Source organism: Lissotriton vulgaris, chromosome 9 (assembly GCF_964263255.1).
Source record: "Lissotriton vulgaris chromosome 9, aLisVul1.2, whole genome shotgun sequence".
Taxonomy (NCBI): Eukaryota; Metazoa; Chordata; class Amphibia; order Caudata; family Salamandridae; genus Lissotriton; species Lissotriton vulgaris.
The window spans coordinates 473,348,516-473,364,676 of NC_141697.1; the positions used below are offsets into that span (position 1 = coordinate 473,348,516).

The window sequence follows — 16,161 nt, forward strand, 5'->3', positions numbered from 1 at the left end:
GAACATAAGGGGCCAGATTTAGCATACTGAGAGATTCATACAGTTTCAAAGGCTCAGGGTCAGTGCATTGATCCATATGGATATTAAAAACCCCAAGTACCAGGCATTCTTTATATTTTGCAACAATAGGTGCAATTACGTTGCCTATTGACTCCAGGAAACGGGCGGCCAGCCCTCTTGGCCGATAAATTACAGTACCTGCAATTGACTGGTGGGCAGTTACCAGTAGCAGGAAGCCGAGACTCTCTTCACCTTCCAACTCTGTTCCCTGCTTGGGTGGGTAGAACTGTGCAAGAGAACGTGTTTTTATAAATATTGGCTACTCCCCCACCCCGACCACCCGGCCTATCCTTCCTTAGTAACAGATAGCCGGGGTAATGGCATCCGCAATAGTTGGATGAGAGCCTTCATTTAGCCATGTCTCAGTCAGAAACATAACATAGGGGTTTAAGCTCAGTAAGAGCACCAAAGATTTGGATCTACTTCAACTTTGTACTTTTACTTATAAAGATGTATATGCTAACTTATTTTAATGTGAGATATGTATACTATTTAACACAGTAATTTAGCCCTTCAAAGATTTAAACACAAAACATAGCTCTTTAGAGTTAAATGGGAGAAAGAAGGAAATATTTATCCAGTGGTTGAATTTTACAACAACAAGAAAACCTGGGTGTACATCCTGAATGTCCCTCTTGACAAAACTGGTGCCTGGGTGTAAGACCAAATCTCAAGACTGGTTGAAGCCTCACACCATTCCTTTTTGTGAACACCAATTTCTGGTGCATAGTGGATTTTGTGCCTCATAGAACAGGAGGACTGGTGGTAAACTCTCCATTCATCCCCAAAGTGGCAGAAAGATGTGCTTGGGGCTGTGGATTGCAGTTCAGGGCCAGGAGGGACAAGCCCTGCACCACATTCTGTTTCTCACTTTTTCCCCTGATGGCCTGGTGAGCTCCCCCCACCTGGGGTTCAACCCAAAACACATAAAAGGAATAGACCGAAGCCGTAATAATTTGAAAACCTCACAAACACCCCATTGACTTCACATAGCTCAGGTTTTGATAAGCTCCTGTTGGGGGTGATGGGCCCAACTAGACAAGTAGGGTACTGTTTTATTGACAAAAAAGGAATGCTGGGTGTAGGAATTGTGTTGATCGCCACAGATTCTGGAGCTTTTCCTCACAGAAATGTGAGGAAAGTATGTGATTTAAGCCAAATTGTTTACAGGGAATTATGGGTATGAATATGTATTAAGATTTATGCAGATCACACCACCCTGGACTTCCTTCAATGTCTTGTTATCAGAAATGTCCCAGGCTAATAGTCTTTGATGGATGCTGGCCGATCCTGGGCCCAAATACTGCAGCTACCAACAAAGTCAGAATGAATACATTTGAAAAGAAAGTCTTGATGTTTCCATGGTGAGCTTTTGGGTCTTTCCTTGTCGTGGGTGATAGGCCCAGTCACACAAGTGGTGGACTGTTTTTTATCAGAAGTGTGGAAACGCTGGGTTGGAGTGCTAAACTACTTTACATTACAGTGCAAAGTAGAGTTCTAGTGGGTGACTTCTGATGAAGTATAATACAAGTGTAATCCTAATGGATAATTCCGGATGAAATTAAACAAGATGCACAATAGGGTTTACAATCTAGATGAAATTAAACATAGGACAAGTCTATTTATACCCTTTGAAAAAGTGTTGCAAGAATACTTTCAAGGAGTTATTTTGTCAACTTATTGGGATAAAATATCACAGGAATTCTAACTTCCAACAGCAAATCCCAGCTGCAGCAACTATGTATAACTTTTGCTTATCAATGAAACTATGGACTGAAATGGACTTATACTCTAGGCATTCAAGATGTCCGCCACCATTGCACATCTTAGGAGAGTCCTGAAGCTTCATCAGGAATGTAGTTCTTTTTGTCTGTGCTAAGCTGTTTAACATAGTGAATCGCTCTGAGATGTGAGGCTTCTGTCTCAAGAGCATCCACACACTGCACACGCCTCTATTCCCTTCCTCTCCTGGAGACATACAAGTTCAGAAGCTTGTAGAAGAGTGTTGCATGGGACCGGCACGTAGAGGTGGACATATCCTTTGCCACATCACGACAAAGGCTCTCTCAAGGGGGTCTCACGGTCTTAAATGCTGCCAATTAGACAGGAAGGGTGGGGACTCCTGGCCAAAGGTGGGACCCATCCTGAAGAAAGTACAAACCCCACGTAGGGTCACATTCACTAAGATCAAAGGACAAATCCAGGCAACTGGATGAAAAAGAAGCTCGCTGATGGCAGTAGAATCTCTGAGTAGCGACTCAACTTGTTATATGAACTGAAGCAGCTAGAGAGGAAAGACCTAGATGCTTGAAATTCCTAGTTTCAACAACCACGCTGACAGATGAATACTTTAACAGGAATACTTTGAGAAATGAGTACTGAAGAGACAAGGGGCCATGTAAAAAGATCCATTCTGGAACTACAGTCAGGAGTCTCAAAAGGAGGAATGCTCCGAGAAGAAGTGAGACCCAAGGAGTGGTCACAGCATCGATCCCAAAGCCCCCCTCTTCTGATACCAGCAAAGAAAGTAAGAGAAATTATTATCGCTGTTCCTGGCAAAGATGTATAGTTGCAGACAGCCAAACCTTAACAAGAACGTACGGTGGACTAAGATGAAAACATGCAATGAAGAAAACAACATGCTTAGTCTACTACCACGTGTTCCACCCCTTGAATGTGGGAAGCAGGCAGGGCCAGTAAAATATGTTCCACCAGACTCCCAATGTGAAATGCTTGAAAGGCCAGAGTTAAAGAACTCACCCCTGCTGTAGGTTGATATAGGCTTTTGCAACTGTGTTGTCATGCTGACAAGAGCCACCTTTAAACCAGGAAAAGACTTTAAGAGGGCATGATACATTCCTTTTTAATTGGATACTCCCTTTTAATTGGATGAGTGAAAGCTTTCAGACTCAAGCCAGGGATCACCTGCTGACAATGATCCTAGAGTTGCTGCCCATTCTAACCAGCAGTAAATCATGGTCACCTCTACTGGTGCTAGGAGGCACAAAGGAATATTACCAAAGAGCATTTTGAATGCTAATCATTTAATCAATCAGAGGTTGGTAAAGTGCAACTATTCTCCCACGAAGGTCTCGAGGCGCTAGAGGAGAAGGGGGGGGGGGGGTGAGGAAAAGGGGGCAGCTCCATTGAGTGCTGGGGTCTTCCGAAGAGCAAGGTCTTGAGGTCCTTCCTGAACTGGAGCAGTCTAGGGACTTGCCGGAGGTGTAGGGGGAGGTCGTTCCTGGCCTTGGCTGCGAGGTAAGAGAAGGACTTTCCTCCCGTTCTGGTCTTGTAGATGTGTGGGAAGGTGGCCAGAAAGAGGTCAGCTGATCAGAGGTGTCTCTTAGGTGGGTGGAAGGAGAGGCGGTTGTTCATGTATGCTGGTATGATGTTGTGGAGGGCCTTGTATGCGCGAGTGAGGAGGTTGAAGGCTATTCCTCTTTCGATGGGGAGCCAGTGGAGATCTCTGAGGTGTTAAGTGATGTGGATGTGATGGGGGATATCTAGGATCAGTCTGGAAGCGGTGTTCTGGACGGTCTAGAGTTTACGAAGTATTTATTTCTTTATAAAGTTTTATAAAGCGCGAACTTGATCCCAAGGGATATCAGAACGCTTTACAATTTGAGTGAAAGGAACGTAACAGTTCAGTACATAAGTCAAATGGTAATATAAACCAGACAGGGAAATTAAATAGGGCTAACATAACAAGGCCATTTACAAATCCTAGGGGTCAGCAAAGAATGGGCTAGTTAGTGATACATAGCGACATTGCAGGGGAGAAAATGATTCAACAAGAGAAGAAGAAGAGAAAAGAAAAGAGAAAAATATACATTATTGGCATCAAGCTCTGGGCTTAAAGGAATAAGTCCAATGCAATTGAGCAGACGATCGCGCACCCTATTAAAGTAAGAACTTGTCCATGAGGAATCTTTTTACTTCCAATTTGAGAGCAACCTTGGAGAAGATTCTACGAATTTCCGGTGGAAGACAGTTCCAGATTTTTGGTGCAGAGCCGTAGAATGCTCGTTGGCATGTTCTCTTTTTGCAAAGATCTGAGGTTTCAGGAGGAGAGAGTTAGCACTCCTAGACGGTTATCCCCCCCAGATAGTTCTAGCTTTTGCGCTAGATAGTTGGGGGTTTTGAAGTGGAGGGCTTTGTGAGATAGGTAGGCAATCTTTAGCTGTATTCTTGCTTCGTAGGGCAGCCAGTTTAGGGATTTTAAGACTGGGGAGATGTGTGCATTTATTTTGCTTGGTGCCCGTAACCAATCTGGCCGCCGCATTCAATGATGCCCTTAGTGGGGCCAAGGTATATTTGGAAAGGCCGCAAAGCGTAGCACTGCCATCGTCAAGCCTCGGCAAAACATGCGCTTGGACCACTTGCTTGAAGTCAGCTTGTGGTAGGAAAGGTTTGAGATTCCTGTAGCTTCTTGGTGATTCCGGCATAGAGAGCGTTGCCGTATGCCAGCCTGCTATTGATGAGGGCTTGCATGATGTTTTTTCTGGATTTGGATGGGATCCATTTGAATATTTCTTGGACTATGCGAATGGTGTTGAAGCAGACCGAGAATACGGTGTTGAACTGGTGGTTCATCATGAGCGATGAGTCTAGTATGATGCTCAGGTTCCATGCATGGACCGTCGGGGTGGGTATGTTTTCAAGGGCGGGGGCCATGAGGTGGGGCCGAGGAGGAGGACTTCTCTTTTCTCTTAGTTGAATTTCAGGCAGCTCTTCTTCATTCAGGGGGCGACAGCTTTTATCCCTTCTTGGAAGTTGTACCTGGTGATGTTGGGTTGTTTGGTGAGGGAGAGGATCAGCTGGGTGTCGTTGGCATAGGAGATGACATTGAGCCGTGGTTTTTGACGATGGTTGCGAGGGGGACCATGTAGATGTTATAGAGGGTGGGGCTGATTGAGGATCCCTGGGGCACTCCACATCTGGTCTATGTTGGTTCCGAGAGGTAGGACAGGAGCCTGACGCGCTGAATACTTCCTGTGAGAAAGGAACATATCCAGTAAAGGGCCTTTCTGCGGATGCCGGCGTAGTAGAGTCTGCTGGCTAGTGTGTGGTGGGAGACGGTGTTAAAGGCAGCTGAGAGGTCCAGGAGGATGGAAACATGTTCCCTTGAAACATTTGAGTGATGTTGTGCAGCATAGAGGTTTCACAAACACCAATTCCCTTAGACCACGATGGATTCCAACAGAGGGTCCAGGGTGCACAGTGGTTCACTTCACAAGAAGCTTGCCTTTGGAGCCAGAGTTTTTTGTGTCTGCTGAATGTTTTGATCAGAATTAATCGCTGTACTAGGGCGATTGTGTTCTTTGTTTGCCAGCATTGGCCTACTTGAAGCACGAGGAGGAACTGGTGTGCTTCAATCAATTAGGGGTTTATATAGCGCTCGACTCACCCATGAGGGTCTCAAGGCACTTGGGGGGGGCAAAGGGGAGGCAGCTCCGGAATCAGTCGAAGAGCCAGATCTTGAGGTCCCTCCTGAACGTGTGCAGAGTTGGGGAGCGTCTGATGCTCACCGGGAGCTAGTTCTAGGTCTTGGCTGCGATGTTGGAGAAGACTCTTCCTCCAGTTTTGCACATGCGGTTGCGGGGTAACTCTGCCAGGGCGAGGTCTGCGGAGCGGAGGTTTCTCTTGGGTGCGTGGAAGGAGACTCTCACGTTTAGGTATTTGGATCTGATGTTGTTGAGGGTTTTCTAGGCCTGGGTGAGGAGTTTGAAGGTGACTCTCTTCTCGACGAGGAGCCAGTGGAGGTCGCGTAGGTGTTGGGTCATGTGCTCGCACCGCGGAGTTCCGAGGACGAAACTGGCTGCAGCGTTCTGGATGGTTTGGAGTCTGTATAGAAGAGTTGTTTTGATTCCGGCGTAGAGGGTGTTGCTGTAGTGAAGTCTGCTGGTTATGGGCGCCTGCGTGACGGTCCTTCTGCAGTCGGGGTGGATCCATTTGAAGGTCTTACGGAGTATGCGAAGGCAGTTGAAACTGGTGAAGGCGACGGCGTTGATCATGGAGAGGGAGGAGTCGAGGATGATGCCGAGGTTTTGGGCGTGGTCAGTGGGGGAGTGTGGGCTCCCGAGGGCAGACGGCCACCTGGTGTTGTCCCAGGCAGTGGGGCAGGGTCCAAGGATGAGGACCTAGGTCTTATCTGAGTTGAGCTTCAGGCAGCTGTCCTTCATCCAAGCTGCCACAATCTTCATTCCTTCCTGGAAGCAGAGTCTGGTGTCTTCGGGATTCTTCGTGAGTGAGAGGATGAGCTGTGTGTCGTCGGCATAGGATACAATGCTGATCCCTTGCTGACTGATGATGGCGGCGAGGGGGGCCATGTAGATGTTGTAGAGCATAGGGCTGAGAGATGATCCCTGGGGTACTCCGCAGTAGATATCGGTGGATTCTAAATGGAAGGGAGGGAGTCTGATCCTCTGGGTTCATCCGGAGAAGAAGGATTGGATCCAGTCGAGGGCAGATCCTTGTATCCCTTCGTTGTGAGGCTGGCTGTGAGTGTGTGATGTGAAACTGTGTCGAAGGCTGCTGAGAGATCTAGCAGGATGAGGGCCGCTGTGTGTCCCTGGTCCAGTAGCTTGCGGATGTTGTCAGTGGTGGTGAGGAGGGCGGTCTCGGTGCTGTGGTTGCTGCGGAATCCAGACTGGGAGGCGTCTAGGATAGAGTTGTCTTTGCCGAAGGTGGTCAGCTGGGCGTTTATGAGTCTCTCTGTGACTTTGGCCGCAAAGGGGAGGAGAGAGATCGGACAGTAGTTTTTCAGGTCTGTTGGGTCAGCGGTTGGTTTCTTGAGGAGGGGTTTCACCTCCGCCCATTTCCAATTGTCTGGACAGATGCTGGATGTGAGGGAGGCGTTGATGGCGTGACCAAGTTGGGTGCGATTGCGGCGGAGGCCCTGTGGAATATGTGCGGCGGGCAGGGGTCCGTAGGTGCTCCTGAGTGGGTTTTCTTTGTGGTCGTGGTGATGAGTTCGATGGTGGCGGGATCCCAAGGCGTGATGGTAGGCTTGTCGGCGGTTATGGGTGGGAGTCTGGGGTGGTTTGCTGAAGTTGTTGTGGATGTCCTTGATCTTCCGGTGCAAGTAGGAGCTGAGCTTGTTGCAGAGTTCCTGGGAAGGTGTGATGTCTGTGGCTTCGCAGGCGGGTCTTGCAAACTGCTGTATGATGTTGAACAGTTCTCTGGCGTTGGTCGCGTTGGTCTGGACTTTGTCTTTCATGAAGGTCCGTTTGGTGTCTCTTATGCGTTGGTGGTATTCCTTCAGGGCGTTCTTGAGGTTGTTCCTTGCCGCCACGGTCTTCTGGTTTCGCCAGGTTTTTTCTAGGCACCTGCAGGTGCGTCTGGCTTCTTGGAGTGCAGTGGTAAACCAGGCGGCTTTCAGAGGGCGTTGTTTGGCGGGACGAAGTGGTGTGAGCTTGTCCTAGCAGCAGGAGATCCAGTGGTGAAATTCCCTGGCTGTGGTATTGGTGTCGGTCGTGGCGGAGGGGGGGGTTTGAAGGAGGGTGGCGTTGAGGAGCTCTTCTATGATCTTGCTCCAGGTCCATCGTGGTGGACGAGGGGCGGGCTTATGTGCGGTGGTGGTGTTGAAGGTGAAATGATCAAGGTGGTCCGTCCAGGGGGGCTGGGTAGTGTGGCTGAAGCGGATGTTAGCTCCTCCTGCGAAGATGGGGTCGAGGGTGTGACCTGCTCTGTGGGTGGGTGGGTTGACACGTTGCTTCAGTCCTAGGTTATCAAGGTTGATGATGAGAGTGCTGGAGTTGGGGTCGTTGCTGGTGTTGAGGTAGAAGTTCAGGTACCCGAGTAGAATGTAGTCCGTGGAGGTGATGGCATGGGGGCAGCGAGCTCGCAGATGGTCGTTGCGTGCTGGGGGGTCCTGGTGGTCTGTAGATGAGGGTGGCGCGTAGCATGATCCTAGGGCTGGTCTGAATCTGGAAATGGAGGTGTTCTGCGTTGGAATGGTTGTCAGTCGAGCTGAAGGTGGAGAGTCGGAGGGCGGTCTTGAGTACGATGGAGAATCCCCCTCCGGGCGGAGCAGGCAGTCCTTTCTCTGGATGTTGTAGCCATCGGGGATGGCGGTGGGGATGTTGGGGCAGGCGGTGGCATTGGTCCAAGTCTCTGTGAAAAAGGCGACGTCAGGCGAGAGGGTGTCGATCAAGTCCCAGATTTCTATGGCATGTCGGTGCAGGAAGAGCACGTTGAGGAGGATGCAAGTCAGGCTCTAGGTGATGCTTGCATCGGGTGTGCTGTTTGCGGTTGCGGGAACTTTGTCCATGGTGAAGGACTTGAGGCAGGTTTTGCAAGAGAACAGCCCGTGGGTGGTGTTAGGCGAGGATCTAGCACAGTTGGCGTGTTTTCTGTGGTCGAGTGCGTGGAGGGAGGTCGAGTCGTAGTGGTGGGGTCTAGGAGACCCAGGGTTCCTGGCGCTGGCCGCGGTCGGGTCGCGGACGGGCTTGACTTCAGCACACCAGCGGCGCGATCACACAGCGGACACTATAAGTAGGGGAGGGGGGCGGGAGCAGCAGAAGGGAGGCGGGAGTCGGCTGGATCGGGGGCGGGCCCGCAGGGGCAGCAGAGCCAGGAAAAGGTATGAGTAGGTGGCACAGGGGGAAGAACCCCAGTCAAACAGTCAACAGTAGTGCAAAAAGAACAGGCAATCAATCATGAAACAAGAATAACACAATAAAACAAATTAGGGAGAATCACAGAAATTCAAGTAGAACCTGGAATGCAGGGACGGGCAGCCGGCTCGAACCCTGCCGGGAGGGAGCTCAATGATACGGATGGCTGATCAGGCGGAGCTGCTGGGGGGAGTGCCATCCTTGGGCGATTGGCCCACCCCTCCCCGTTCTTGCTCATCTTCATGAAGTAATGTTTGTTGGGCACCGGGGCCATTGAAGAGTTTTCACAACAGTGTTTTTCGATGTCTTTGCACTGTCAGGTCATATTTACATTTTTAGCTACGAGTATAAAAAAATCCTTTGAACTCAGTTTGTGCAGTGCTTACGAGAAACAATTCACAACTATATCTTCTACTTTTCACACTTGTAAACAGTTGCTGCCGTTTTTGACTGGTATAGCTTCACTGTGCACCTCATTTAATTGTGTACCCATTTAATTCTTGTGTTTGGAGGTAACAAAGAGTCTGTATTTTAAAAAGTGAACCTAAGATATCAACGGATGGAGCCAGGGAGCAATATGACATTATTCTAGAGAACACTACACCCCTTACAAAAATTACACATTATTAAAAAGTGCAAAGATGTCTAAAGAATCTGTTCAAAATGTTGCACAATAGGATGGCTTCAGATAACATATGCTTATAAACATACAGTTATATTTCAGAAAAAAACAATTCCTATTTCAAACTGTAAGTGCACAGATAAACATGATTACATTTTAGATCTACAGAAACTTTTTGGGTGTTTTTATATGCTCTCCAGGCTTTCCCCTAGTCATAGCCTTTGTGTGGAGTGATGCTCCTCACAGTTGGGTAGCCTTCAGCCTAGAGTACTCGCAACAGAGGCACATAGAAGTGTGAGCAATCTGCATCTGACAATCAACAACAACTCTGACAATGGTCAGGAAGAGAAAAAAAAGGTTGATCGACTTCTAGAGGATCCTTCCAACACTGATAACAGGACAAGAAATGCAGTCTTACCATTAACAGATCCCTTCCATCCACCAAATGGAACTGCTACAGCAAGACTGATCAATAGCTACACTTAGCAAAATGTACATTTGAATTTCTGTGGGAGATTCAGTGTCTAGGTCCCCACCCTAAAACTGAGGAATATCAGCAATACCCCTCCACTATCTGGGATAACAGCCCCACTTACATCTTGTGCATAGAAAAGCCCAGGTCAGGGGATACCAAATAGAACCCAGCATGTCCCATTACTCTGGGTCACTCATAATCACGAAGCATGTAACACACAGACCATATACATAAATATGTACAACGTACAATTGGGATGTTAGCGCTGGGTACATTTTGTATTGCTTTCTCTCAGTTGCATGCATGTATCCCTTAACCACTGTATTAACCACTAATCATGGGTTCCACAGAAGCGTGCTACTCACCAAAAAGTGCTACAACTCCTCATTAGGGGTAGTATACACTATATAAATGCAATTACAATTCCATGAGGTAGATGAACAAAATCTTGGGGTGAGGGAATGCAATAATGAAGAGATAACAAAAAAAGATAACAGACCAGGCATCAACTGCTTGGTAGATGGAAGGGGACGAATAATTAATGTTTTAAAGTTAATATTTAGAAACTACAACTTCTTAAAAATATCACTCAATAGAATAATACAAGATAATGTACTTAATTGAAACGCTTACAAATATTAAAGAAATATACTTATTTTTGATTTTGAAGACATTGAAAATTGCTCCAGCACCATTCACTGTGTGAAACTTTTAATCGGGATCCTAGCTGAATTTGATTTAAGATCTAAGAAGTTGGGATACTGGGTAAGTAAAAAAGAATACAGCGGTGTACGGAAGGGCGAAAGAAACTTTTTTCCAATCGAGTTTTGCCTGTCGTCTCCTCATAAAATACGTGCCCAGTGTACTATATTAGCGCTGTGGAACGCGACGTCAGGATCCCGCAAAGGCAGAGGATTTTTATCTCTGGAATGAAAAATGACATTAAGCAAAGAAGCTTTGCTTTATAAACCATTGCGAGCGTCGTGTGGTCGAATCTAATGGTATGTTCACGCGCGAACCACCAGGTATACATATTTTGCTCTTCAGCTTTGATTAGAAGCAGCCTCATGGGATGGCTTCTGCTGCCAGGGTGTACATACAGCTCATTGAGTTTTCACAAATTCTGCATTCTCGTGTGCTGTGAAGGTGCCAACTCTACCACTGTGACAGGGCGAGGGTGAGACATCGGGCAGTGTAAGAGGTTCAACCACTTACCGTTTCCATTGCCGAGATGCAGAAGAGAAACGAGAACTCTCAGCCTTTCTTTACTGAGAGTTCGGCGGTTGGCATGGCAACTGACAAGCATTCACTGCTACTGATTCGGGGCAAGAGTGTAAATGGATCGCTTTAAAATGTACGTGAACGAGGCGGCCATCTTAGAATGTGTGTGTGTCAAATGTATCTAGAGCAAAGCCATATTTGTCAAGTTTTCAGATTGGCTATCTCGTGACATTTTCATAATTTCAATATAAATATTAGTGACATTCAGCGACTATGAGTGACAGTCTCTCACGAGCAAACTCAAGCAATGAAGACGAGGGAAACATAAATAGCAGAAATCACAATTATTGGAACAATGCAACGGTCTCGCCTTTGCAAAAGTTTGAGCTTTTGGCATTGTAAATGGCAAAACTTTTATTTATGTGTTGGTTTTGAAAACCGATAAATAAATGGCATTGTCATTTACAATGCCAATAACTTAATCTCTTGCAAATGCGAGACCTATTTACGCGAGTTTGAGCTATTGACATTAAAAATAACAATGCACTTTATTTTTGTTTAAGAAAGCAAAACATAAATAAAAGGTCTCATACAAACATATATATATATATATATATATATATATATATATATATATATATATATATATATACACACACATCAATATATATATACATATATATGTGCATATGTGTGCGCGTAGAGGTAGTGAGAGGTAGAGGAGTAGTAGAGAGGTAGAGAGGTAGAGAGGAAGAGAGTAGAGAGAGTAGTAGAGAGTAGAGCGTGAGTAGTAGAGAGTACAGAGTGAGTAGTAAAGAGAATTAGAGTAGTAGAGAGTGAGTAAAGAGTATTAGAGAGTAGTAGAGAGTGAGTAGTAGAGTGAGTAGTAGAGAGTGAGTAGTAGAGAGTGAGTTGTAGAGAGTGAGTTGTAGAGTCAGTAGTAGAGAGTCAGTAGTAGAGAGTCAGTTGTAGAGTGAGTAGTAGAGAGAGTAGTAGAGAGTGAGTAGTAGAGAGTAGTAGAAAGTGAATAGTAGAGAGTAGTAGAGAGTGAGAAGTAGAGAGTGAGTAGTAGAGAGAAGTAGAGAGTGAGTAGTAGAGCGTAGTAGAGAGTGAGTAGTAGTCAGTCGAAGGTATATATTGGCCGGCTTGCAGCATGGAGGGCAGCGCTCTCACCCAACTGGGTACTTTATTTGATAAACTGACTTTGGCAGGTGATCTCCACTGGGATTAATGAACTTGGGAGTCTGTTGGCATTAATTTGGACTACATTACCCACAATGCCGTTCCTGACGCTCATTAGGGCGGGACTCTGAAATCCAATAAAATGTTTGTTCCTAAATCAGCCCGCCTTCATGTCAGTTACTGCCAGTGATCAAGAGCACACAGGATACTCGAAACGCGTTTGGCTTTGAGGGGGCTACCACGCGCTGTAACACCTGCCGCCTGCGATGATTTGTGCAGCAACCCCTTCATGTGTGGAATCTTCTTAGGGGCAACTCTGTGTGGACATAATTTCAAGCGGCCTGCCCGGTCGCGAAGATACTCCGCCGCCTGCAAAGCGGACCCTGCGTGTCTGAGAGTGCGGACACGCTTTGGGAAGGAGGGGGCCTCAGTCGAAGGTATATATTGGCCGGCTTGCAGCGTGGAGGGCAGCGCTCTCACCCAACTGGGTACTTTATTTGATAAACTGACTTTGGCAGGTGATCTCCACTGGGATTAATGAACTTGGGAGTCTGTTGGCATTAATTTGGACTACATCACCCACAATGCCGTTCCTGACGCTCATTAGGGCGGGACTCTGAAATCCAATAAAATGTTTGTTCCTAAATCAGCCCGCCTTCATGTCAGTTACTGCCAGTGATCAAGAGCACACAGGATGCTCGAAACGCGTTTGGCTTTGAGGGGGCTACCACGCGCTGTAACACCTGCCGCCTGCGATGATTTGTGCAGCAACCCCTTCATGTGTGGAATCTTCTTAGGGGCAACTCTGTGTGGACATAATATATATATATATGCGCGTAGAGGTAGTGAGAGGTAGAGGAGTAGTAGAGAGGTAGAGAGGAAGAGAGTAGAGATAGTAGTAGAGAGTAGAGCGTGAGTAGTAGAGAGTACAGAGTGAGTAGTAAAGAGAATTAGAGTAGTAGAGAGTGAGTAAAGAGTATTAGAGAGTAGTAGAGAGTGAGTAGTAGAGTGAGTAGTAGAGAGTGAGTAGTAGAGAGTGAGTTGTAGAGAGTGAGTTGTAGAGTCAGTAGTAGAGAGTCAGTAGTAGAGAGTCAGTTGTAGAGTGAGTAGTAGAGAGAGTAGTAGAGAGAGTAGTAGAGAGTGAGTAGTAGAGAGTAGTAGAGAGTAGTAGAGAGTGAGAAGTAGAGAGTGAGTAGTAGAGAGAAGTAGAGAGTGAGTAGTAGAGCGTAGTAGAGAGTGAGTAGTAGAGTTGAGGAAATATAAATTTTATGGTCAAATTGTGTTCCCTAGCGCGTACCCCACCGTCTCCATGTACCAGCTTAAAGTGCATGTAACTTCCCTCCTGTGCCAGCTATGAAGACGCAAATACATTTGCGTCCAACGTTAACATGTCCTCTTTCAGACCCACCTTGAATGGATTAATTAGTCCGTTCTTAAGTATGATATGCCAACGTCTTTTTGTAATGTACTTTACACGTTTTTCCTGCTCTGGCAAAGTAGGCCCTGAATTTCTGCCATCGAGCCATTTCTGGCTTCTGACTCTGAAAGCCTCAGCCCAGGCTGCCTCTGTACCCGTGAACTCTGACTTACTTCCAGCGCGGCCCACCGCGCTCAGCTCAGCCTGCTGCCTGCCAAGACTGACTATAACCTTCGAGTTATCTGTTCCGCTCCTCGAAAATACATTCCTGCCTACTAGCTTCAGTAAACATCCCCCTCATCTGCAGAGCAAAGGGCCAACCCGTCTCCGTGCAAGTAATTCATAGACTCTGTTACCATGCTCCCATGGAAGGCCCCATGCCCCACGCTTCTAGCTTCAGTAAACATCCCCCTCATCTGCAGAGCAAAGGGCCAACCCGTCTCCGTGCAAGTAATTCATAGACTCTGTTACCATGCTCCCATGGAAGGCCCCATGCCCCACGCTTCTCATGCAGACACCCAGGCGCTTATACACGCACTCACAGTCAGTATAGAATAGCTTCTGCCCCAGAGACCTTTTCGTCCAGATAATATGGTTCCCAAACATCAGATATCAGATATGATAGAAGTACAAGTTGATCTGACATGCCAGACTTCTGTCTCTTTCCATCAGTGTAAATGTCAAGTCCCCTGCACCCTCCAGTTTCACGTCAATCACACGTCATGCAGCTGTGCGCGCATTCAAGCTTCCGATTTCTGCTGACATTGCAACATTTCTGTTTAGTGACACCTACTTGTGACGTTTCTAGCACACACCTCCAGTTCACGCCTAGTCCACGCCTTCTGATTACGTACTAGTAACACGTGGATACTGTTATCTTGTCTTCTCTCAGCTGTTACGCCTACTGTACTGTTTTCTATGACATGAATTAAGTATATAAGCTATGTACTGTCAATAAAATGTAGCGCGCTCTATCCCTTCTTCCACCCCTGTGGTGGGAAGAACATGATATTCTGGTCTGGACCATTCCTTTTTGAGGAATAAAACCCCTAAGAACTCTAACACCACGGACTCTGATTCTTTCTTTCCGATTTGAGTTATTATTGATTAATTACTTACCTGCATAGAAATTAAGACGGTAAATTATATATTTACATCATTTTGGCGCCCGAATAGGTACCCCTCCCCCACCTCACGCGCCGGTTGGTGCGTTGCAAGCTCTGTACCCTGCCATCAGTTAGACGGAAACTACGCGTACCGGCAGGATTTCCTGCATCTCCCTCTGGCCCACGGAGGTGACGAAGACTGCGATCAGTACCCAGACGAGGCGGTGAGGAGTGCGGAGGATCCCGACCAGAGCCTAGCCGAAAGAAGCAAGGTCCGAGGTGTCAAGAGGCCCACCAGTTTTCCGAAGTTTTCCGAAGTTTTCCGAAGTCGAGCCGAGTCCAGTCCAGTCCGAGTTTTCCGAGGCCTTCTGTTTCCGTGCTTCCCGGTGAGTACCATTGCTGGGACGTATCAAGACGGGTTTGGGTACACAAGTCCGGTCTGCACTGTTTTTAGACAGTGTATCTGTACTGTTTAGCAGTACATCCGTTATTCAAGTTTCTGCACTGTTCTAGCAGTGTATCTGTACTGTTTAGCAGTACATCCGTTATATAGGGTAGTGATATATGTCTCAAATGTCTTTTCATGTGATTAATGTCGTGGTATGAATGTGACTGTTTTTTTATTGTGCATTATTGTGTTCTGGTATAACTAAATGGTATTCAGTATTAAGTAGTTAGGGTTGAGCATTCAGTATTAAGGAAACAAGATGCCGTTTTTCAACAAGTTAAAGCAGATAGGAACTAGGAAAGGGATACTAGAGGAAGCAATTCCTATCCCCCCTAGGGACACTCCAGGAAACTTCATGTACCACAAGCATGGCTTAGATGCCATATTATATCTAGATTTATGGGCCGACTATACTAAACATCTAGATGAAAGACACAGATGGCCTGTCACTGGAACATGGGATGCCGAGTGCATCATGAAGGTGGAGGAAGTACTATGGAAAAAGAAAGCCAGACAATCTCAGAAAGACGCCATAGAGTTTTGGCGTAAAGAATCACATAAGCGTGCTGAAAAGGCACTACGTAGAGAAGACAGACTTAAAGAATCAGACAAGGCCCAAGAAAACGAGTTAGTTACCGAGGGGATCCGAGTAAAAACAGAGCAAGTAGACCGCGCACGAAATAACCTCGTAAACGGTATGTATCTCGCGGCCGAAGTTTCGCCTGAGGCCATTTCTGAAATACCGAAAAATCTACCGCCACCATTAGTTCCAACTAAAGTAATGCATAAGACTACTAAAGACATATTCCTGAATTCCTATCTAGAGGATGTAGCACCCGCTTACACCAATCTTCCTGTCCGCGCCCTGCCTAACGACAGGGACGGGGGTGGTAACCCGCCCCAAGATCAAATTTCGCTAGTACAGAATCCTACTGTTCCACCACCTCCACCACTTCCCGCACTTAAAGTTGATCTACCGAAACCACTTCTACCTGATCCTACTAAAAGAAAA

At 46.8% G+C, this 16,161-nt stretch overlaps 1 protein-coding gene across 1 annotated transcript in view; it reads right to left on the reverse strand.

Moving 5' to 3' along the window:
* Positions 1-11,090, reverse strand: part of PPP1R36 (protein phosphatase 1 regulatory subunit 36) — a 478,699-nt gene extending 467,609 nt beyond the window's left edge. The window contains exon 1 of the mRNA XM_086936663.1: positions 10,991-11,090. Coding sequence (XP_086792789.1) covers positions 10,991-10,999 — 9 coding nt within the window. The 5' untranslated portion in view covers positions 11,000-11,090. The remainder of the gene's footprint in view (positions 1-10,990) is intronic.
* Positions 11,091-16,161: the final 5,071 nt, after the last annotated feature.